The sequence below is a fragment of the Poecilia latipinna genome, unplaced genomic scaffold (genome assembly GCF_001443285.1).
Source record: "Poecilia latipinna isolate Pla-1442-1.1 unplaced genomic scaffold, P_latipinna-1.0 Scaffold2340, whole genome shotgun sequence".
Lineage (NCBI taxonomy): Eukaryota > Metazoa > Chordata > Actinopteri > Cyprinodontiformes > Poeciliidae > Poecilia > Poecilia latipinna.
Window position 1 is genome coordinate 56,340 of NW_015114956.1, and position 22,666 is coordinate 79,005.

General features: G+C 50.2%; 2 protein-coding genes across 11 annotated transcripts in view; both read right to left on the minus strand.

The window, feature by feature from the left end:
* LOC106937410 (uncharacterized) overlaps nucleotides 1–18,680 on the minus strand; it is a 21,671-nt gene extending 2,991 nt beyond the window's left edge. Inside the window, exons 1-22 of one of the 7 annotated variants that reach the window (XM_015018912.1) lie at nucleotides 17,703–18,680; nucleotides 17,546–17,596; nucleotides 17,147–17,346; nucleotides 17,031–17,073; nucleotides 16,824–16,949; nucleotides 16,646–16,750; nucleotides 15,759–15,977; nucleotides 15,545–15,691; nucleotides 15,205–15,438; nucleotides 13,768–13,986; nucleotides 13,411–13,557; nucleotides 13,135–13,332; nucleotides 12,784–13,059; nucleotides 12,487–12,711; nucleotides 12,315–12,419; nucleotides 12,100–12,237; nucleotides 11,902–12,009; nucleotides 11,786–11,823; nucleotides 9,083–11,324; nucleotides 8,818–8,929; nucleotides 758–894; nucleotides 214–682 (exon numbers count right to left, since the gene is read on the minus strand). In XM_015018912.1, coding sequence (XP_014874398.1) covers nucleotides 575–682; nucleotides 758–894; nucleotides 8,818–8,929; nucleotides 9,083–11,324; nucleotides 11,786–11,823; nucleotides 11,902–12,009; nucleotides 12,100–12,237; nucleotides 12,315–12,419; nucleotides 12,487–12,711; nucleotides 12,784–13,059; nucleotides 13,135–13,332; nucleotides 13,411–13,557; nucleotides 13,768–13,986; nucleotides 15,205–15,438; nucleotides 15,545–15,691; nucleotides 15,759–15,977; nucleotides 16,646–16,750; nucleotides 16,824–16,949; nucleotides 17,031–17,073; nucleotides 17,147–17,346; nucleotides 17,546–17,596; nucleotides 17,703–18,422 — 5,898 coding nt within the window. In that variant the 5' untranslated portion in view covers nucleotides 18,423–18,680 and the 3' untranslated portion in view covers nucleotides 214–574. Of the gene's footprint in view, nucleotides 1–7; nucleotides 105–213; nucleotides 683–757; nucleotides 895–1,169; nucleotides 2,098–8,817; nucleotides 8,930–9,082; nucleotides 11,325–11,785; nucleotides 11,824–11,901; nucleotides 12,010–12,099; nucleotides 12,238–12,314; nucleotides 12,420–12,486; nucleotides 12,712–12,783; nucleotides 13,060–13,134; nucleotides 13,333–13,410; nucleotides 13,558–13,767; nucleotides 13,987–15,204; nucleotides 15,439–15,544; nucleotides 15,692–15,758; nucleotides 15,978–16,645; nucleotides 16,751–16,823; nucleotides 16,950–17,030; nucleotides 17,074–17,146; nucleotides 17,347–17,545; nucleotides 17,597–17,702 lie in introns of those variants that run through there. The other 6 variants (XM_015018910.1, XM_015018911.1, XR_001422391.1 and 3 more) reach the window with 6 other exon arrangements.
* Nucleotides 18,681–20,006: 1,326 nt separating this feature from the next.
* LOC106937417 (cullin-9-like) overlaps nucleotides 20,007–22,666 on the minus strand; it is a 12,840-nt gene continuing 10,180 nt past the window's right edge. The window contains exons 18-22 of one of the 4 annotated variants that reach the window (XM_015018923.1): nucleotides 22,502–22,612; nucleotides 22,312–22,429; nucleotides 22,102–22,235; nucleotides 21,646–21,740; nucleotides 20,007–21,407 (exon numbers count right to left, since the gene is read on the minus strand). In XM_015018923.1, coding sequence (XP_014874409.1) covers nucleotides 21,182–21,407; nucleotides 21,646–21,740; nucleotides 22,102–22,235; nucleotides 22,312–22,429; nucleotides 22,502–22,612 — 684 coding nt within the window. In that variant the 3' untranslated portion in view covers nucleotides 20,007–21,181. The other 3 variants (XM_015018924.1, XM_015018925.1, XM_015018926.1) reach the window with 3 other exon arrangements.

Here is a 22,666-nt window from a genome sequence, read left to right on the forward strand (position 1 = left end):
AGATCCAGTGGGTTCAGGAGGGATCCATAGGTCCTGAGAGGATTCAATCCAGCTGCAGATTTACAGCAGAACCTCCAGAGGGCGCTCTGTCACTCCAGCCTGGACTGGGACAGAACCACAGAACCAGAATAGTTTAAACATTTAGAAACTGGTTCTGCTTCATATTTCAGACTGTGATTAAAAATAATAATAATAAAACCACGAAGGAAATAATTGATTTATTCAATACAGTTTTATTGATAAACTCAAACGATCAGACGTTTATACTTTTTTATTAGCATAACATAAACGGGGAAAATCGACCCAAACTATGGAAGAAAGATTTTAACTTGGCTCCTTTTACTGTAATGGAAATGGGACTAAAACGTTCCAAGGTCCAGTTTAAAGGCTTTAATCAACGTCCACGCAGCCTGGCAGCGACGGTCTCTGAACCGGACCATCAGCTCATCCTCCCCGAGGTTCTGCTGGGCTGTGGGTTTACCTCCACCGGACTCCACCTGTGCAGTCTGCGGACATTTCTACACAAATGACGCTGATATTTTTCCTTTTATAACAGGAAACAAAGCCCAGATTATTACTGTAGTTTGTGGCCAACTTTACTCCAGGTGTGTGTGTGTAGCCGTGACCCAGAAGCAGCACACACCGCCTTCAGCTCTGATCTGCACGGACAAACACAAGCCACCTAAAACCCAAGCAGACCTTTCAGCGTTTTGCTCTTGGGTCCAATCACAGTTCTGTTGGACTGGGTTTTACTCACAGTCTCCAGGATGTGAAGGTCCTGCTGCTCTGCCCTCAGGCTTTCTTCAGGGCTAAACACCGGGTCTTCCATCAGAGCCTGCAGTTCTGACTGCCGTCTGCCAGATATTTGCTCTGTAACTTCTATACTCGACATATCTAGAGGTCGATAAAAACCCAAACAATACATTTAATCCACTACAGTTTATGACGTCTCCCTTCACTGCCAGATGTGGTTTTTGGGGGTCAAATGAATTTAGCACACTGTGCAGCTATAATGTATATGAAGAATTGATGAAATGAGAGGCAGTGAGATACATTTACAGGAAACTGTCTGGTAAAAAGACCTGGCGGTTCTGCTGATGAATGAACCAGAAGATCAGATGTTCTCATCTCAATGCTCAGCCAACTGTAAACTATTAAAATGACACCAATTCAGAACAGTTTTTATTTACATTTTCTTCAAACTTATTTTATTGCGAAACTTGATTAACTTTGATGAATGATTTTATTCAGTTTTACAAGAAAACCAGAAGACTTCCTGCAGAGGAAACATCAGTATCATCTGGGGACACAGCTGCTGAAAATTACATAAAATTAATGATGATGGGATATTTCAGCCTACAATGAAACGGTTCTACCGTCAAACTACAACATAACTGCCCTTATGGAGCATCAATTAGATTAATCTCAACTAGCTAGCTACTGGGGGACATAAGAACCGTGAAAGAAAGAATAACGCCTACACCCCTGGAGCCTTCTGGGCGTTCACCTCCAGCTCCCACTTTTCCAGAAACTCCTGCAGGTTCAGGTTGAAAACATCAATGCCTTTAGGCGACAGGTGGATGCCGTCGCCCCGGTACAGCCCCGTGTTGGTGCCGCACCGGATGTTGTCATGGTTCACCGAGATGCCGCCCAGATCTGACACAATGCTGTGGATTCTGCGGTTCACAGTGGTGCGAACCAGATCCACTTCATAGCTGTCTGGCGAGTGACGCCACACCCGGCGAGGGAGGATGTCGGACCACACCAGGAGGCAGTGTGGGAAGATGCTCCGTATGGAGGCCATGTCCTTCTTGACGGAGGCCAGCAGGTTAGTGGGGCTCTCGGTGCTCAGGTCGTTCCCTCCCAGGTGAACGATCAGGGCGTCCGGGTTGGGCCAGGTGATCTTCAGCTGGTGGAGCTGGGGCAACAGCTGGGACCAGGTCATGCCCTGGATACCCTTCCACCAGATGGTCACCTTGTTGGGGTCCATGCCCAGCTGCATACCTACCTCTGGAGACTTGGCCCGCGACTCAGCCCAGTACACAAGTGAATGGCCACAGATCCAAACGTTCTTGGGCTCGCTACTGATTGGTTTGCCTAAAGATAAGAACAGGACAGTTCAGGAAGTCAGAGAGGATCATCCGACAGACATGATCGTAACGTGTCTCAGATCACGCCGCAGACTGCTTTCACAAAGATCCACTAGTGTGTTAATCTGGACGGCTTCAATGTGGGGCCAGAGACGATACAAGGCCAGGCGAACAGAAACATGTTCAATGATGCAATCATGTATGCATGACATCAGAATGTATTATTGTTTTGGAATAAAAATGCATTACAATTAACCCCAACATTCACAGAGCAACCAAACGACATCCTACCAACTATTGCCTCCAAGCTGTTCTGGCTAATTGTGATATTTTGCTGCCAGACTGCAGGTGACCTGCTGGTTCTAGAGAATCAAAGAGCAGATCCTTCAGCTCCCAGTTTCAGTGGTGAGGCAGACACCAGGTCGAGGCTTAAACCTTTCCTCTGATAAAACTGATAGACTGGCTGATATTATCCTGATCCGACTCTGTAGTGCTGCTGCTACAGGCTGTGGAGGACAAAGTGACCATGCTGCTTTCTCCTACTACTCTCCAAGTATTTGTGATCCAGAGCTCCTGGTGTTGATGGCATATGCTGTAAAACCTGCAGGCTTCTCTTAGATGAAGCCCCTACAGGAGCTGCTACTGCCTTTAACACAGAAACTTGTTTCAAAAGTCAGACTAAATTAGAATGTCCCTGTTGCTGCTGCCGTTCTGGTCGGTCCGGGTAGAAACTGGTTTTATTCCACACTCAGAAGGTGTGAAAGATGGTGGACCGTTGTGCTGTTAAGTTAATAGATCTTTGTGAAATCAACCTGGAGCGTTACAGAAATAAGTCGGTGCAGATCATAGTAAAGTTCCCCTCCAACGGCCTGCAGGTCTCAGCGGTCTCCAACCCAACTCACTTAATGGTTGAATCATCTCCTTTGCTGCAGGGATGAGCAGTACAGCATCAGGGCCTCATGTCTAAAGCGGCGAACGCACAAAATGTACACAAACTTTATCTGTGAAAAATAATGACCTACAAAGAGTCAAAACTCACATAAATGCACTTAAACCTAATTCAGTTATTTAGACCAGGAAGCATTAAACCTGATGACTTTATGATTTTAATATTTTATTGTTTAAACTGTGAAACTGAACCTCATTTATCCTCAGACAATAACCTGAAAAATAAAGAAACTAAAGGAAGGTAAAACTTCACTCTGACGTGAATAATAACTTCCTCAGTTTGTCTCATGAAGATGTAACTCATCGTCTGAAAGCATCTGAGGCTCATTTCATTCTGACTGGAGAGAAAACAGGCTGATCAGCAGATGGATCCACCAGGTTTGGTTCTGATCAGGAGACGATCAGCTGATCCAGGTGAGCCGCTACCTGAGGAGCTTTGGCTCTGATGGAGGATTGATCACAGATCAGATCCATCTGATGGTCGATCAGCGTTTAGATTCATCCTGGAGCTCTGAGCAGAACTTAGAGCGGTACCAGCGGTACCGGCAGTTAGCCAGGATGGCATTAATAGTGATAAGGCTAATGCTAACCGTATTTAAAACCCTTTGCAGTGCATCTGGCTGCGACTGAATGTTACTGCAGTTGAAGCTCCACAAACCAACAATACTTTTTAGTTTTCAGGTTTGCAAACATACTGATGAGTTGGTCAAAAACTAAAATAAATCAAGATTCATACAACAGTCAAAATTATTTTATGCTAACAACAGACAGTACTGCAACTGCCCATCCCTGCTCCAGCATGGCATCAACTTCTACTGAGTCCAGATAAGGGACCCATTGTTTTAATTTGGCGTCGAGTTCAGGAAACTGAGAAAACCTGCAGGGTTTCCTGTCTAAACTGTTGACTCTTTCCTCCTGATCTGTTTCTACAGGTCAAGACTCACTAGCTCATACAAATCATTTCTATGCAAATAATATTTTCTGCATAAAGAGATTTTATTTTAATACTACAGATTCTAATGTGAAAAAATGTTGAGTAATGAATGTGTTGAGATTAAAGTGGTTTCAATGTTTCACAGCTTCAAGTTTAGAGCAAAAGTATTACGTTAGCTTAAGAGATCAAAACAGTCACCTACCTTTACTGTCAAGAAAAACCGTCACTCGGCAAAGTTTGTCATTTTAATCAAGTTATGAAACCTTCAAATAATCCCGCAAATACGGAAAAGCTCTGCGAGACTTTTACCTGCCGTCTCTAGTTTGGCTCCACATCCTTTAGGTAAAGTTCAGACGTTGAAAACGTGACACGCAAAAAGTCGAGCAAACATGAAGAACATCACGTTTTAATGTCTAAAGGTTCAGCACAACAAGTTATCCTCATCTGGCTCTGAAGGTTTGCTCGTGGTCCAGTACTTCGTTTGTAGAACTGAAATGAACTTCTATCAGCTAATCTGACCAAAACAGCGACTTTAGACCTAGGACACGTCAGTGAACAAGCTGTAGCTCAGATCTCTACCTAACGGTGTAATGTGTTTAATGTTCATCGTTCAGGAAATGCCCCAAGTTTTAATTGATTCAGAAAAGAGGATTTAAGGGTAATGTCATCAACCAGGTAGTTCTTCATGTCAATAAATGTAAAATCCACCCTGGTCTAACAGAGCAGCAGTGGAGGAGCCTGCATTCGGGTTCAGTTCAAGCCCAGTGGCTTCAGAGGGCCGATGCGTCGTCAGAGAGCCAGGTGCTGGAGGGCGGACCCCACCAGAACGTCAAAATCAGCTGAGCGCCACAGAGGGCGGCCGACTAAACATCGGGACCAGAAACTTTCCAAGGCCTCTGCTAAGGAGGCAAGAGGGCCTGCCATGGTTCCTTCCTCTCAGCTCGGCCCAAGGATCCATCCATGAAGTAGAAACAGGAACCGATCTCAACACAGTGAAGTAGAGGTTGTGTAAAACACATCTGGCTCCATGCCACCAAATTCCCAAAACACCGACATGTAATTTCCTTTCTCCAGTCTGTGGCTTAGCTTAGCGCCTTCTGGACCAAACAAAGTCTCTATCAAAGTCTACCAGCCTGAAGAGAAAAGACAGAAAACCATTAGATGGGTCTGTTTAAATGCTGCCTTTGTTCATCACTGTTATCAGATTTTCATTTCAGTTCCTAAACTCCATACTGGACCAGTCTGGTCTAAACAGGGAATGTGGATGCTCAACCTGAGGATGCAAATAATACAAATTCTGAGCACAACATGGAAAAGTTGCAGACTTATAAAGTCACAAAGTAAGGAAAACCTTTTTAATAAAGGTTAGCTAAACGAAGCCGCCCTGAATAACCTGAGGTGAAGGTGGTATCAGACTTTAACGGCTGAACCGACGGGAACACAGACGACAATCAACCGCACAGAAATACCGAGATCCTGACTTATTCTGATAACTATGGTCTGTTTAAAAAATACAGTTCAGATAAAACTTTCTATTTCAATAACTGTGAATTACAGCTGTAAAGAAGATGATCCTGGTGAAAATCTACACGCTTTTATTTCAAACTACTCAACATTACAGCTAACTGATGCTTCTAGCATAAAGACTTACATCGATACGGTTCTGCTGGCTGCATCTCTGCAGCACAAAGGCGGGTCAAATCTCTAAATATGAAACTAAACATTTAGAAATGAGTACAGCAGAGACATGTCACTTCTTCAGCCTTTTCCACCAATTAAGGCTTTTAGCAGCTACACATTTTCCAGCTGATACAGAAACTGGATTAAATCTAACGGACAGAACAAATTTCCACGACCACAACTCTTAATACAGTCTGGTGGGTTTTACTTACTGTTAATCAGCTTTATAAAGACTAAAGATGTTTTGGTGCAACGTCTTGCTGGATGGTAGACTCAGCTTCTTTCGGCTTAGGTTGAAGAAAACAGAACCGAAGTGAACTTACCCGGATGAACTTTACTAGCACCTGTCACAAAGACGCACCACGAACAAAACGCAACATCCGGCGAAAACACGAAGAACAGGGACCGCTACCAGGGCTGGCAGGGACCCACAAGGCTTTTATCAACATGGCTTTTATGTTAAGGATGAACAGATCCGACCCAGAAATACATCAGGTTCTTTAACTCAAACAGACTTAAGCCCTTCCTAAATCTGATTTAGCTTTAGCTTCTAATGTTTACCAGAAGGACAGTGAGGTCTAAGCTGCAACTGATGAATTACTCTAACAGGTGATGCTAATATTCACATGTAGCTTTCTGTTCTTAGCCTTACTCTGTAATGTTGAGAAAGTAGCAGCAGGAGACCAACAACTAGCTCGCTCTAAGTGAGCATCCCTAGTTATCTGATGAACCCTGCACTAATAAAGCCATGTCTACAAAAAGCCATCCTGCCCTCCAGGCCTCACCAAGTCCTGGAGCACATCTTCAGCCTAAAACATCAACCGCATTTCGCTCCAAGATTCTCCCTCTGGTAAGCGTCATGACCCAGTTGGTAGCACACAGAGTGCTACAGAGAGCAACGAAACGCCGAGGACCCAAAATGATTAAAGCTGCGTGAAGATGACGACGAGATGTTTTTCCTGCAGAAGTGATCCTGGTCAAAGCCGAGGGTTTGTTTCTGATTCGGTCCACATCAAACATTAAATTCAGGGAGATCATCAGAAGTGTCTACACTCAGTCACCACTGGGGGACAACCCTGAAGACTTCCAACCCATCCTCCGACCTTAGAGTTAGCCAGCTGGTGCTTTGGTAGATGAAGCTAGCATGGAGGAACTGCGGGATGCAATGGACCGCAGCAGCTGCAGCGAGAACCAGACCATGGTCCCCGACTTTTACAGGGTCTTCCTTGTTAATGGGTTATTAGCCAATACACCAATAAATCAGTTTGCCACTGCAGCCTGTTTTAGCTACACGTATTTTGTCCCAACTTTACTAGATTAGCTTGGTTCTGAAAGCTGCTACATCATGCTAACAAGCCACCTAAAATCTATGAATAGCATTTGTTTGTGAAGGCATCTACTTCCACACAGTCCTTCACATCCTCATTGGATGCTCCTGTTTAGATCAGGAGGAATCGACTCCTGGACTCAGCTAATGTTAGCATCTTTTTGATAATTCAACCTTAAGAAATATTTCAATGCAGACCCCATTAACAGCTCTCTCTCTCCTACACAGTCAGATCAGGAGCCACAGGACCTGATACAGTCTGTTGGAGTTATGGAACATTATGAAAGATGCTAATCGTTGGAGAAGCTCAATGGTGGACACCGCTAACTAGAAAGCTTGTTGCACTAACCAAAAAGCACTGCCATTAGTTCCACTAATGCTACAGCGCTATACCAACACTGTATTTAGCAAAAGCTAATGCTAAGGCGCTATACCAACACTGTATTTAGCAAAAGCTAATGCTACAGCGCTATACCAACACTGTATTTAGCAAAAGCTAATGCTAAGGCGCTATACCAACACTGTATTTAGCAGTCTAAACAGGACATCAGAAGATTTTAAACTGTTAACTGTAACGCTACATGCTAACAGCAGTCAATAACAAAATGTCAACACAAATGTCAAACTTTAACTGAAAGTTTACAAAACAGGCAAGTAAATTAGCATTTCAGAATTTGGAATAAATGTTTTCAAAGTTAGCAAAAACACTAAAGCACTAAATGACAAATAAGTTCTGCTATTAGCAAATTAGCGGTAGTGTATCCACCACTGGAGAAACTCCAACTTTGTCAGATCAACAAAAATCATGTGCAAAGCCTGTCACACCGACTTGCACCAGAAGTAGGCCGGGGTTTGTAACAAGTGTTTGCACTTCTCTGTGGTGATGCAGCTGACATAATCACAGACCAGCAACAGATACTGGGGCTCAGCAGGGACTCCCATACCAATCACTTAAAAAGCCTTGATGGGAATGGAGTGGATAACCTGGGAGCAGGTCAGGGCATCGTTAGTCTATCTTCACCAAGGTCCTAACCTGAAAAAGAAGGTCACCGAAGAAACGCCTTAATGATACGAACATGTTCTGTCCTCAGTATCAGCCTGTAGAAGTTGAAGGATGTACCTACATCCTTCAGGTGTAGGAGCTGGAGCAAAATAGGCTATAACATCTAGCTAAAAATAGTCTATCTGAACCTCAGCGAGTAGCTGTCTGAGGTTCAGCTCGACACCTAAAAATCCTTCCTTAATTAAGTTTCTATAGCTGTCTTCTGAATATTGTCGGTTTTAAAGTTGGGGTAACTGGAACCAAGTTTTACACCCAACACACTGGATCTCCGCATTCCTATTAAAAATTAATCTGAAGTCCAACTCCTTCCGTATAAAGCAGTGGGTCACCAGGTGCAGAGGAAGAAAAGACTTTACTTTGTAGAGTTGAGCTCGCAGTCGGCTTCTTTGCTTGCTCGAAGAGAAGACGCATTAGATCCGGCTAACGACTTGCTGACCATCGTCTTAGCCACAGGTTTTTGGCTCCATGAGCTTGAACCGACGCTTTGCTCATGTTCCAGGCATTAAAGTCATGTAGAGCTGTACATGCGTGCAAACATTTCTTGGTCTATCATAGATGGAAAACAACCACATGCCCTTAAACGTAAAAATTATATCGCTGTGGCAGAACCTGGATGACTGAAGACTTCAGGAAACAGCGAAAAGCAGCAGTTTGGTTGAATAAAAAGACAGCAGCACGGAGTAGAGCATGCAGGTATTGTCTGAGGTGGACAGTCATAACTATTACATGATTCCTTGCTAGTTAAGCATGTCTGTAAATAAAGAAGATGTTGTACCTGTCGGGACCAGCGGACCCTCTTTGCTCCTCTCTCCTTGTCTCCTGAGGGTAAGCCTCTCTTTGTACTCCTGTTCCCTCTTCTCCAGAAGCCTCCGATTATACAAATCCAGCTGTGACACAAGCACCACATCCTTAGCAATCTACCAAACCAAGAACAGCATCTTCCTAGAAACCTGGGTCACTTGGACAGACGCTGTTTCTTTACAGTGTTTTACAGGTTAAACTGGGCTTGAGAGCATCAACAAGGACTCTGCTGATCTTACCTTCTCCTTCTGCTTGGCCTTGATGTCGTCGTCTGTCTCCAGTGAGGGCGGCGAGCTGCTGAACGACACTGAAGGTAAGCTGAACTGGACAGATTTAACAGGTTTGGCTGATGGCGGGGTGCTCAGAGACTTTACAGTCTCAATCAGGTTCAAGCAGCGCACCACCGTGGTAGACATGGGCGACTGGTCGCAGCTTGAAGGACTTGAGGTTACTGGTGTCACGGTGGGAGTGAGTGCAGTCTGTAAGGAGGTGGCTCCACTGGCAGCTGAAGTGGGACTGGCTTGGTCAATGAACGGAAGAACCGTATGAGTGGAGGCTGTCGTGAAAGGAGGCAGTCCGGCCGGGCGTTGGGGCGGAGGACCAGGAGGCGGACCAGGAGGGTGCTGTGCCTGGCGCCGTGGAGGAGGCCCTGGTGGAGGGCCTGGGGGACGCAGCAGCCTGGGGTGGGCCTGGGCAGCTGCAGCTGGGGTATCAGGGCCGTGGGATGTGGCGGTGATACCAAGAGGCCAGTTGTGTGGGGGGGTTGGGTGCTGGTAGTGGGCAGGAGGCGGCCCTGGAGGAGGCTTTGGAGAGGACACGGTGGGTGGTGCGCTCCCTGTCATCTTGGTATGGCTCTGCAGATGTTGCACCTTCTTTCGCACTTCAAACTCATGTTGGTCAAAGAATTTCTCGTACTCTGAAACGGCCGGCTTTGGATTGCTGAGCGGTTCAATGCTGGAAGATCTGGCAGGAGAGGGAGAATGGATATGATCCATTTCCACAGAACCAGTCCTGCCGCTCCGCAACTCTTCCTTAGGAAACGTCTCTCCTTCCATCGATGATGACTTGAAGCTCAAGGTTTTCTCCTGAGCTTTATTGGCCAGTTTGGAAACCTCTCCAGAGCTCAGCTTGAGGCCAATTGAACGCAGCAGACTTTGTATCTTATCGTAGGGTTCTGGTTTCTGGCCATCATTCGTTTTCTCCACTGAGGGTTGTTTGGAGTTTGGCTGCTTGATCTCCACTTCATGGACCAGACTGCTGCTGGGTTGCTCTTGAGCCAGACCTACAATCCGAGAGAAGCCTTTGCCATCCTGAAGGGCTCGCTCATGAGGAAGGAGGTCATCTGTAACATCCGACGGTTCCGAGGTCTTCTCAGCAACTGCCTTCTTGTTGAGCATGTCAAGGAATCGGTGCAGAGGGGGTTTCTGAGCCGGTGGGGACTGCGGGGGAGTTGTGAACTTTCGTTTGGGAGAAGGTGTTCTTGGCGGAGAGTCGATGGGAGACGGAGGTCTGAAAGTGGAGACTGAGTGAGTCAAGGGTTTAGCAGAGACGTTAGCATCTTGGCTGGGCGGAGAATGTGGGGAAGAGCCACGAGGTTCTGGAGATCTACTTCGTTTTACTGGTGGGTAAGTATCGTAGGGGCGTTCCCTGTACGCGGGGTCGTAGAAGTGACTGTCGTAATGCTCATTGTACACGTCATACCGGTCAGTGTAGCGATGGCTGGAAGAAGGGGCTCCGCCATAGGGAGGGTCGCCATAGAGACGGCTGTCGAATGCTCGGTCTGCGTACGGCCGGTCTGCATACGGGTGAGGGTACGGGTCGCTGTAGGGCTCGCCGTAGCGGCGGCCTGGGAACGGACCATACGGACGGTCATAGTAAGGGTCATCATAAGGAGGCCGGATGTAATCTGGTTCTTCTGGGCGCTTCTTGAGAATTGAGCGAGGCATGCTGATCCTGCCGTGGTCGTAGTCGATGCAGGTCCTGCCTCCAGGCTCCAGCCCCCTGGAGTCAACCAGAGACTTCTTATAGGCGATCATCTCATTAAGCTCCTCCAACTCTCGTTTCTTCCTGGCCAGCTCGGTATCTACCACCACGCCTCGCCGTGGCGGCGGGCTCGGCCTTCTGCGGTGGCTGTCCTCCCGCTCTTTACTGGACCTGCTTCTCTTCCTGGAGCTTTTCTCTCTGCTGCGGCTCCTGCTGCGGCTCCTGCTGCGGCTGCCGCTGCGACTGCCGCTGCGACTCCGGCTGCGCCTGCTCGACCTCTCTCGGCTTCGTCTGTACCTGCTGCTGCGTTCTCGGTCAACGCTCGAGCTGCGTCTCTTTTTTGCCACGCGGCCAAACTGATCTTTGGACGGACTCCGACTTTTGCTCCGCTCCTTACTCCGGCTCCGGCTGCGACGGTACTTGTGGCGGGAGACACTGGTGTCCTTCTTTATCGTTTTAAACACGGCCTTCTGTTTGTCTGCCTCTGGTTTCTGGTTTCTGAAACGTTAACAGAGGTCAGACAGGGATGGGTTTGCACACAAGTCAACAAATTCCCAACTACCAGTTCTGATCTTAACCGCTGATTAAATTAGCAGTTTGGTGCAAAGTATTTTATCTCGAATATTTATTGTTCAATGGTAGGTAACGTTTGTATTGGAAAACGCAGAATTTTTTAAAAATCACATTCCTCTTTCTGTTGACCAAAGATCTTCTGATAAGCATGTCTTTCGGTATATTAATGAAAACAAAACAGTGCGGTCAAATCTTTAAAACTTGAAGTGCCTGAAGTTGAGGATGATTTCCTTTAGTTCCAAATTTTTACTGGCCACTCTCAAAAACATGGGCTTGCTAGCGGTGCTAGCTGCACTCCCTCAAAATGACATTTGTGCACTCAGAGATTTCGTCTCTGATTAAACCGCATCATGAGAAGATGTGAAGAATAGTGGACATTTACTCACTCCGTTCCATCTGGGGGTTTTGCCAACTTGATGGTCATCTACAAAACCAGAGGGAAGATTAGCGTTGGAGGTGAAAACTGATCCCTGCTTGGCGCAAGCAATGCAGAGGAGCTCACCTTCCCTTTGGTTGCTCCAACGCCGCTCAGTTTGCGAACCGGGAGGAAAACTTTCTCCGTGAAGCGTTTGATCCTGATGGCCTGCTTCCCTCCGTCTGCTGTCGGATGCTTCATAATCACCGAGATTTTTTCACAATTTCAGAAAAAAAAAAACTCACTGTGGACTGAAAGCTGGCCAAACAGAGCAGCAGGACTGACCGGGACGACGCTGAACTCCACCTTCTCGTTCAGCTCTAGCTTCTTCTTCTCCACCACCTCGGACATTTTGAAGAACAGCTGAGGGTTCTCCGAACACTTGATGAGTCCAGAGTCCTCGGAGAACTCGATCACAATGCCCTGAGGAGAGAAGCGTCGTGTCAGACGGGCCTCCACGAGGACAGGGGTTGCGCCTCCATGAGGACAGGGGGTCTTACGTGCATCCGCTGCTCCGTGGACTCCTCGAAGGAGTCGGGGAGGATCTCAATGAAGGTGGCGCGCTCCTCCTTGGTGAGGCGGTGCGTGGCCAGGCTGAAGCGGACCTGCAGGAGGAATCAAGCCGTTACTCCTCCGGCCGCCGCTCAGCGTCCCGACACGGCCGCTCCTCACCTTGTCTCCCACCAGCATGGTGGCCAGGGTCAGCAGGTCATTGGGGCCAAAGGTCAGTTGCTTCTGCTGGCCGTCCACGGTCATCACCAGCCGACCCACCTCAGGGGCCGGCGGGCTGGGGGCCCCGATCTGCTGCTCCTCCTCCTCCTGCTTCATCTCCTTCCTCCCAGTCAGTCCCGTCGCCTCCTGCTGCTTGCCGTCCTCCGTTTCCTCCTGCTTCACCTGCTGACACGGAAACGGGACGTTCTGTCTCCAGAACTCCAACCAAAACCTTCACAGCTGCGCCACCTTCCACACCTCAGTGCCTCCTTTCTCCTCCTGCACCGACTGCGTCTCCTTCGCCGCCACCTCCTCCTTCACATCTGGCTCCTGTGTCTCCTTCGCCGCCACCTCCTGCTTCACATCTGGCTCCTTTGTCTCCTCCTCCTCCGCCTCCTGCTTGGCCTCCTCCTCGTCCCTCGGCTCCTTGGGGGGGCTCCTGCAGATGGCTTTGAGCACGGTGCCCTGGAAGCGCTCCCTGCTGACCTCCAGCATGGAGTCGGCGACTCTGTACCTGAAGCCGAACGGAGTCCACTGCAGACCAGCGGCCCAGTTAGCCCAGTTAACGCAGGTACTGACCTCACAGCGCCCCCTGCTGCTCCAGCTCACCTTGTCTTTGGCAGCTGCCAGAGCAGCAGCCGCCTCCTCCTTCCTCCTCCTCTCTGCCTCCTCCTCCTGCCTGCGCTCCTCCTCCCTCCTCTGGCGCTCCTCCAGCTCGCGGGCTTTCTGCTCCTGCAGGATCTTGTCTTCGGCCGGCTTGGTCCTCCTCATCCTCCGTAGCCGGATCGCTCTGACCTCGGCTTTGTCCTGCAGGGACAGAATGACGGACGGGTCAGCCTCTGCTGGCTGACGGGACCGGATCGGTTCGGGTCGGTTCACTCTCACCGTGGTCACTGTGAACTCCACGTCTTTCCCCACATCGTCAGAGTCGAACTCTGCATCGCTGAAGTTTTCGCAGAGGTCAAAGGGCAAATCGCCGTGCTTGGTGGAGCTGATGACCCCCTCCTTGTCTCCCAGTGAGGCGATGGTTCCCTGGAACAGAGGACGGATCCGCTTTAGGACCGGGCTCAGAACCTGGAGGGTGTGTTCACTTTACAATCTGCTCTGGTTCTGGATTGGTTCTGGTTCTAATGAACCTCTTTGATCCTTATTTTTTATTCTGTGAAGGAACAAAGTTCATGTAGCTAATTGTTTAGCAGTGGAACCAGTTTGGTCCCGGTTCCAGCGGGAACGGGCCGGTACCTGCTCGCGGACCTCCTTGGTGTAGCGGAAGGTGAAGGGGATTTTGGGCCGGATGTTGGCGGCCCGCCTCTTGTTGGTCAAGGTGTTAATCAGCAGGTTGATCAGGACGTGGTCGTTCTTCAGCAGAGTCACCGAACAGTCCCGGTGGTCAAAGGTCACGTTGGTCCTGAGGGGGCCGATGTTGGCGGCGATCTGACCCGGATATCCGGGAACGTTCTCCTGTGGGAGGGAAATATGAAGAGAATACCCAGAAATACAGGAGACTGATGGTCCAGTAGCAGGTTCTTATCGCTCGTCATTCTGTGCCGGCAGTGCTGGTCATCTGGCACCAGGGTAGCCAGAGCATTAGCTGTTGCTATTCATCTTTACTAATAGACTGAACTTCCAGAACTTCGTTCTAAAACTTCACATGGACAATCTTCTGCTAACCAGTTAACGTCCTCACCCACCAACATCCCTCAACACCTAATACCTCGTTTCCTCTGAGTACTGGTACCAGGCCCGGCGGCATTGGGGGCCGTCAGGGGGCGTTGCCCACCCACAGAGTCAGCTGTGCCCCCCTGGACTGGAAGCTGTTTGTAGTTTTTACCTTAGAATGGCCAACTCTCTGTTATTCCTCTCTCAGTATGATACAGTAGAGGCTTCCACACTCCCATATCTGTGTCCTCTGTCACTTTCATCAGCAGTTAAAACTGTTTAATCCGTTGTTAACATGTTGTAACCTGTTTTTCCGAGCCGCCTTTAAACGCAACATGAGCGCTACGACGCTCGCGCTGGGTTTCCACCTGTGAAGGAGACCTGCTGCTGCTCAGGTTGGTTAGAATCATGGCAGCAAAACCCAAAGAACTTTTCACAGTTTTTCCCCCAAACTAACCGACTGAGTTGAGTGAAGCTGCTGGATGCAGGTAATGTTAGCTAGCTTACACCAGTACAGCACCTTGAGCTTGTTAACCAGTAGCCTGTGGGCTACTGGTGTTTATGTTCAAAAAGTGGGGAGTGCTGGTTACATTCACTTGAGTAACTCTTTTGGAAAAAAGGCACGTAAAAGAGTAGTTTTACTGCACTGTACCTTTTTCTTTTACTTGAGAATATTACTGTTGCTATGTATTAATTTAGCCCCCCAAAAAGCCAATCAACTGGAGCTGAGGCTGACTGGTACTGGTACTGGTTGGTCAAAATGGACCAAACAGCTGACCTGTACCGCAGCAGTACGGTCTGGTGTCACCTCACCCAGAAGAACATCACTGCTTGCTTCAGGTTTGTTTTGACGCTACAGTGTGCGTTTGGGTTTAGCCCGCCAGCCCAATGAGAGTCCAACTGACAGTTCTCCTGAAAACATCGGACTGCAACGTCCAGTGAAACGAGGCATTGCGGTTCATCTTATTCAAGAACCTAAAACCATGAGGGAACCAATCAAGCCGTAGCGACAAAGCCTACCTTGGGCTCGATGATGGTCTGGCTGACGATGCCCTCGTAGAGCTCCGAGTCCAGCACCATGTGAGGCTCCAACTCCTCCCTGGACTTGGATGTTGTCCGCTTGGGGCCCACAGAGACCTTCTCCCCATTGGTGCTGTCCAGTTCCTCGGGGGCGGAGCTAGAGGCACCACAGAGTGTCAGGAGGAGGGGCTCTTTGACTCGTTTGATCCTGACGGCCCGCTTCCCCCCTCTCAGCTGACCCAGAGACACAGGAACGTCACAACACAATCCAACACAAATCAAACCTGCTCTCAATCTTGATTACAGCACCAAGAGCTGCTGGGGAAGCAAAGAAGCATACCGGCAGGACAGTGAACTCCACCTCCTCATTGATGTCCTCCTCAGTGAAGTCCACATCACTCAAGTTCTCTCTGGTCTCAAACTGAAGCTCCCCGTGTTCTTCTGACTGAATGACGCCTTCATTTTCCTTCAGACTGACAATGACACCCTGCAGGACAAACAGCATCAAGCAGAAGCTCAGCAGCAGGTATGGTTGCTGGGCAGCGCCGCCTCACCTTCTCCCTGGTCTCCCTGGTGGAGCCGAAGGTGGCGGGGATCTTGGGTCTGATGTTGGTGGCTCGCCGTTTCTCCGTGACGATGTCGGTCAGAACGTTGATGAGCACCTGATCGTCCTTCAGCAGCGTCACCATGCTGTCCTTCCTCTCAAACGCCAGGTTGGTCCGCACCATGCCCAGGGTGACGTGCACCTGGCCGGGGTACTGCCGGTCGCCGGGCTGCAGGGACACCAACCAGAGCTGAAGACTCAGAGACCTTCTGACCTGCAGAGGGGTCTGATGCATCTAGACCCAAAGGCTTCTGCTCACCCCCCCAAACCTTGTTCTTTGGCCTGTGACCGGGTCTCTGGCCAGACGGTCAGGCAGAGATTTAAAGAGGAGCAGCAAAAGCAAAGGCAGTGGGTGAGCAGAGCCTGGTGTCCTGCAGGACACACCGTACCTGCAGTCCAGATTCTGAGCCGTTAGCAGACTGAAGGAGTTCATCACTGTTACCTTAGCAACGACATACGTCCCACTATCAGCTGAGTCTAAGTGTGATGTCATCAGAGTCAGCTGTTGTTAAGCAACACCATCCTCATCCCTGGATCGCCAGGTTACTGAAGACTGATGCATCTTGAGATTTGTAGTTTTACTGGCAGTACTGTGCATCATCCATGGGCCACATGGGCGCTATGAGCTCAACATGGCCGCCAGAAAGGAACCAGAACCAACCCACTGTCGCTATCTGCAGCAATGCATGATGGGCTTCGGCTCTTTGGTCAGAACAGCAGAGGAAGAACGAAGGTTTGGGTGAAAGTAAACTGGTCTGGACTCCCTGGACCAGAATCACCTTCTGCTGGAGAGGAAACCAGAGTGAGGAAGACCTGGGGCTCCTCCTCCTCACTAACCTGCGGCTCCTCGATGGCCTGGCTGACCACGGCTTCGTAGATCTCCGGGTCCACGTTCTCCGTTCCCCCCGGAGCCACTTTCACATCTGTGGCCACGGCCCGGTTCTGTCCAAGGAAGCAGATTCAGCTTCAGACGGTGGTTCTGACCGGACCACAGGGAGAACCACCGCAGACTCACCTTCTCCTTGCAGGCCGTGAAGTGGACCCGGACGCCGGGCGTCAGGGCATTGGGGTTCCCAAAGAAGACATCAAAGCTGAACTGGAACTTCTCCAGGTCTTCCCTCTCGATGGAGCCGAACGTTGGCTGTGGACAGGAAGAACGTTACTGACAGGTTCTAGCTGGGTCCATCGGACCTCAGAGAGGCTGGCAGTGCAGAATCCTCACCCCAACGAAGGAGATGATCCCCGTGGATCTGCCAGGTGGAGGCCTGAACACAGAGACACTCAGATTAAACACCTGGCTCCAACATCTGGAGGACGTCCACACCAGAACCCACTCACCTCTCGAAGGTCCGCTTTCCTAGCAGCCCCAGCGCCTTGGCCGTGTACCTGGACTCAGGCTTCGGGGCGGCGGGAGGTGTGGGGGCAGCAGCCGGGGCGGGGTCAGGGGGCGCGGCCTTGGTGACGGCGGGAGCATCAGAGTCTTTTCTAGTCTCAACTGGAGTCGAGTCACCAGGTGGAGCAGAAATAAGAGCCTTGATCTGGAGGAGAGAAAAAAAGACTAAACAGGAAGCTGCTGGTCGACCAATCAGAGACCAGAAAACCAACCAATCAGAGATTAGTCTAATGACTTCAGACTGGTTTAAAGTGGTTCCAAATCATTTTAAACTGGTTCTGGGGTCAGAGATGAATGGACCAATCAGTGAGCCGTCCTGAGATCCAGGCTGGAACCAGACTCACCCACTCCGGTTGGTCAGGCGGCGGGTTGGGCATCGGCTCCTCCACCACCGGCTGAACAGAGAAAACAACTGAATCAATTCTCATTATCTGACCAGAGCCACGGATCTGGAACCAGGAAGACCCCGTTACTGGGGACCAGTTCCCCTCTGAACCTCACCTCCGCAGTCCAAACCGGGGCTGGGAAGGGGGGCGGGAACCCAAATGGAGGCATGCAGCCCGGAGGAGGGACTGGCGGGACGGACGCAGGGTCTGGAGGGGGGATCCCAATAGGAGCGGGCGGGGGTAGACCAGGTGGGGGTAGACCGGGTGGAAGGACCGGTGGGACAGGTGGAACAGGAGGGACAGGTGAGACGGCCCCCGGACCCCATGGGTCAGGACACTCTGGACCCCAGCCTCTCCAATGCGGGGGTCGCTGCCAGTCTGGGGGAGGCACCCAGTCATCAGGATATGGGCCCCAAGCTGGAGGAGGGGGGCCTCTGGGGTCCCAGTCAGGGGGTGGAGGGCCTCTGGGGCCCCAACCTGGAAGAGGGGGACCTCTGGGGTCCCAGTCAGGAGGCGGGGGGCCTCTGGGGTCCCAGTCCGGGGGTGGGGGAAGTCTCGGATCCCAATCAGGAGGTGGGGGACCTCTTGGGCCCCAGTCATAAGGGCGACCCCATTCCGGAGGAGGAGGTCCCCTAGGGTCCCAGTCTGGAGGCGGAGGGCCTCTTGGACCCCATCCGTCTGGGGTCGGTGGTCCCCAACCACCGGGAGGCGGAGGTCCCCAACCTCCTGGTGGAGGAGGGCCCCAGCCCGGCGGTCCCATCTCGAAAGGAGGTACGTCTTCCCCTGGAGGTCCGAGAGGAGTCCTGTCCCTCGTGGGTCCGTCTCCGCGGCCCATATCGGCAGGGAGACACCGAGGAGGTTAGCAGCTCCGTTAGCCGCAGGCTAACTACCAACAGTCCGACTTTAAAGCTGAAATGCAGCCACTTAACCCGCCGCTCTACCGTGAACAGCAGCTTAGCACCCCTATCTAACCTCCCAGTCCGAAAAACACCGCTTCTACCAATGAATATGTTAAATATTTAAGTTTATTTACGAGTTTCTTCCATTCCCACTCCGGTACGTCTCTTCTTCTTATGAATAATCAGTGGAAACGAGCGATGCTGCCCCCCACAGGTCGACCGAGGAAGCGCAGTTCCGTTCTCTGCTTTAACTTCTGCTTAAATTGGAAACTGTCCCCAAACAGCGTTCAGCTCGGTCCAGTTTGCCCTAGTACTGGTTCACACTGGTTTCAGATTCATTCAGATTGGATCCAAACTGTTTCAGCCCAGATGTAACCTGCATCAGCCACTCTGACTCCAGACTGATGCTACTAGTTTCAGTCCAGTTTATATGGGTCAAAATTATCTCAGGTTGATTAAACTGGTTCCACTCGCGGTTTTGGTCAGATTCAGTGAAAATGCTGCTGCTGTGGAGATGAAAACCTCTTTCTGGTTCCGTTTGGTCCTGTTTGAGCAGACCTGAGTTGGATGAAGTTGCCCGACTTCCTGCTCCGCCATCAAACTGCTCCTGGGTGTCATGGCATCACGATTCTAACAGTTCAAATTGTTTATTGGGGAACTGTACAAACTCCAATCTAAAGACAAACTATAAGAAACTCACAGAAGTCCTTCTGGCAATTGCTAAGAAATGCATTACAACAAAATGTAAATGAGACAACCCCCTTCCAGCTCAACTGTGGCTTAGTGAGATCAATAGCTGTGTGACCCTAGAAAAAAGAACCTACTGGATGCAGAATAGAAGTAAGACTACTAAATATGGCAACCATTTTTAAGGTATGCAAAACCCACCTGCACGTTGGATTGACTGATCTTCCTGTAATGGAGATGGACTCACAGGATCTGTGAGCGATACTGATCACCACATCTCTGATTCAGACATTTTTATTTAATTATCGTAAATGCATCTTACTTTAGGTTTATGTCTCATTGTTTGAATTTTGCTTGATCCTGAACCAATTTTGTCTTGTAATGAGCGCGCACAACGCCTCAGTGGAGTTATGAACGATGGACAGGCTGAATAAGAGTAAGAGTCTAAAGGGGGGCCTTTTTAAAAAAAACCTGCTGCCGGGTCTGGACCGTCCGGTTCTGATCCAGAAAGACGCTGAGAAAGTTTAAACTTTATTTTGAATTTATTGAGTCACTGAGACAGAACCACAGCAGAGTGGACCGGGCCTCGACTTGACCATGCACAGCAGCAGAACCAGGATGGAGGTTCTCCTGCCTGCAGTCCAGTTCTACTGGGAACTGCAGGGCGGCGTATTTGACCCGATGTCTCTCTGAGGTCACAAGGAAGCAGAGGTTCCTCCAATGACGTTCAACCAGAGCCGTGACATCACCTCCATCTGGACCCAGAACAGCTGATCTCAGTGTATGTAACCTAAGGTTCTGATGGTTCTGTAGAACAGGAGCAGAGTCGGATGCAGCGCTGCAGAAAAGCTTTTATTTTGTTTGCTGGCTGAAGGAAACAGAACATCGTAGAACATTATGAATATATGATCTCTCAAAATTACAGCAAAATAAGGAGCCGGCGTATCAGATACCCGACTCCAGAACTACGACCCAGAACTCTGACAGAACCGAGTCACTGCAGCGGCGACGCTTGGTACCGCGGGCCTCAGGTGCATAGAAACCTCCGGGCCGGCCCCCAGGTAAAATTCTGATCGAGGCGGCAGGAGGCAGCGTGTTCCTCAGGTGAAGGCCGGGTCCATCAGAACCAGACCAAGGCAGAACGTGAGGCGGGTCGGGGGTCAGACCGATCCGATCCAGTTCGGTCCAGGGAAAGAAGCAGCGGGACGTCGACAAGTCCAGAGAAGGTCCAGAATACCGGCCGGGTCTGAGCTTCAGGAGCAGAACAAACCGAGGACCCGGTTCCACCGGTTCACACAGACAAAACTGGTTCCACACCAGTTTCCACCAATCCAACTTAAATGGTTTCTACTTTTGATCAAACCAGTCTCTGAGTGTTGGGTGGAAACTGGTTTGAAACCAGTGTACACCAGAATCAAACAGAATTAGACTGGACAACTGTAAAGCGGTTTCAGACTTTGTTCCACTGCATTCACAACAATCTAGTCTCAAACCAGATTAAGTCAGCATGATATGTGTTTTAAGATGGTTTCCCATGAGTGTAAACTGGTTCCAGGTCTGTTCACATTGGCTTTAGTTTGATCTGCTTCCAGATCCCTTTGGACCCGTTTACACTGGGTTCAAACAAGTTGAAATCAGTCTGAGATTAGATTGTTTTCAGACTGGTTACCACTGGCCTGTGATCAGTGTGAACCGGTCTCAGACTACTTCAAACTGGTTTAATCTGGTTTCAAACTAGACTAGCTATTTGCTTTGGTGGAATCAAAAGGTTGTCAGACTGGTGCAAACCAGTTCGTCTGAAACTGGACTCAGAACCGCGTCCCCGTCCCGTACTTTGGCCGAAAGAGAACAGAATCAGAAAGTGAAAGCGAGTGCAGCGAGGGGGGTCAGGGGTCAGGGGTCAGTGGAGGACTGGATCGTTCCCGTCGGCCCAAATGTCCTCAAGGTGACGTCACACGGCTGGGAGGGGGCGAGGCTTCGTCCTCGCCTCCTCCAGTTCTGACCCGGCTCAGTCGAAGGGGCTGAAGTCCCTCTCCAGGTTCTCGGACTCGTCGTCGTCGGAGAAGAAGTCGTCCTCGTCGATGTCGTCTTCGTCGTAGTCTTCGTGCCACTCAGGAACGTACTCTTCGTCGTACTCGTCATCATCGTCCTCCACCTCCTCGCCACCCTCCTCGCCGTTGTACGTGTTGTTGTCCGAATCTCCAGAGTCCGACCCGCGGTTGGACTTGGACCTGAAGGAAAACACAGGTGAGACACACCTGGCCCTCACCTGTATCTGATTAATTCCTGCATCAGAACCAATCAGATGCAGGAAGCGTCTGATTGGTTCTCTAAATGTCTGAAACTGATCTGGGATCAGACCCTATCCTATCTGAGATACAGGGACAGGTGAGGGACAGGTGAAGGACAGATGAAAGAAGTGAAGGTCAGGTGAGGGACAGGTGAGGGACAGGTGTGTCCAGGTCCAGCACTGACCCCTTGTTGGTGTCCGTGTGGTTGGACAGGCTGGACGCCTGCGTGGTCTCGGGCTCCTGGCCGCTCTTGGTCTGGTAGCCGACCCTGAAGTCCTGGACCAGAAACACATCACGGAGTCAGACTGGAGAGTTCACACTGGAAACTGGTTTAAACTGGACTACCAGTGTCTCTGGATCAAACTGGATTCATTTTGAAGTTTTAGAGGTCATGGGTTCCAAGATGGCGGCCTGACAGCAGCAGCCAATCCCTGAAGCTCCTGAAACCATTTGTAATAGATCTGCAGGATTTCAACCTGAACTCTCCCGACTCCCTCTGGGTGGCGCCACGGCTGCCTGGAGTCGGACCCGAGACCAGGGACTAAACTGGTTTACCACAGGTCATATTAATCCGGTTCCAGGTGGTTTTAATCTGGATTAAAGCGTTTCCTGCGGTTCGGTGGTTCCGGACAGGCACCTGGGTGGAGTGCTGCAGGATGGCCAGCAGGCGCTCCTGGATGCGGCGGATCAGCTCCAGGCCCGTGTTCAGATGTTCTGGTTTGAGCAGCCGGACGCAAGAGGCCAGGTCAGTGCACTGCAGCAGCGTCTCCTCTGAACACAGAAACCAGTAAACCCAGTCAGACCAGTGAGGCCTGTGGCTGTGCTGGTGGCTGAGGCCAGGTCTCACCCAGCAGGATCTGCAGGGCGTTGGTGTGGAGGTCCAGCGCCTCCGTCTGCTGCTCCATCACGTCCATCTTCTCCGTCTCCTGGTTGTAGTAGCTGTAGACGCAGGAGTAGGCCAGCACCTGCAGACACAGAGCAGGGCATAGTTGGCGCGCCGCTCAGCGCTCCACAGGCCAACAGGAAGAGGAAGCTACCTTTCTGGCCTGAGCCAGGACTTTACAGGCGTCGATGACGAAGGTCAGCGACTTCATCTGCAGAGCCTCGTTGATGGACGACACCTTGCTCTCCAGGCCGACGGCAAAGTCCTGAAGCACAAACAAAACTTCCAGATCTGTCTGGAGCAGTGGTCCCCAACCCCA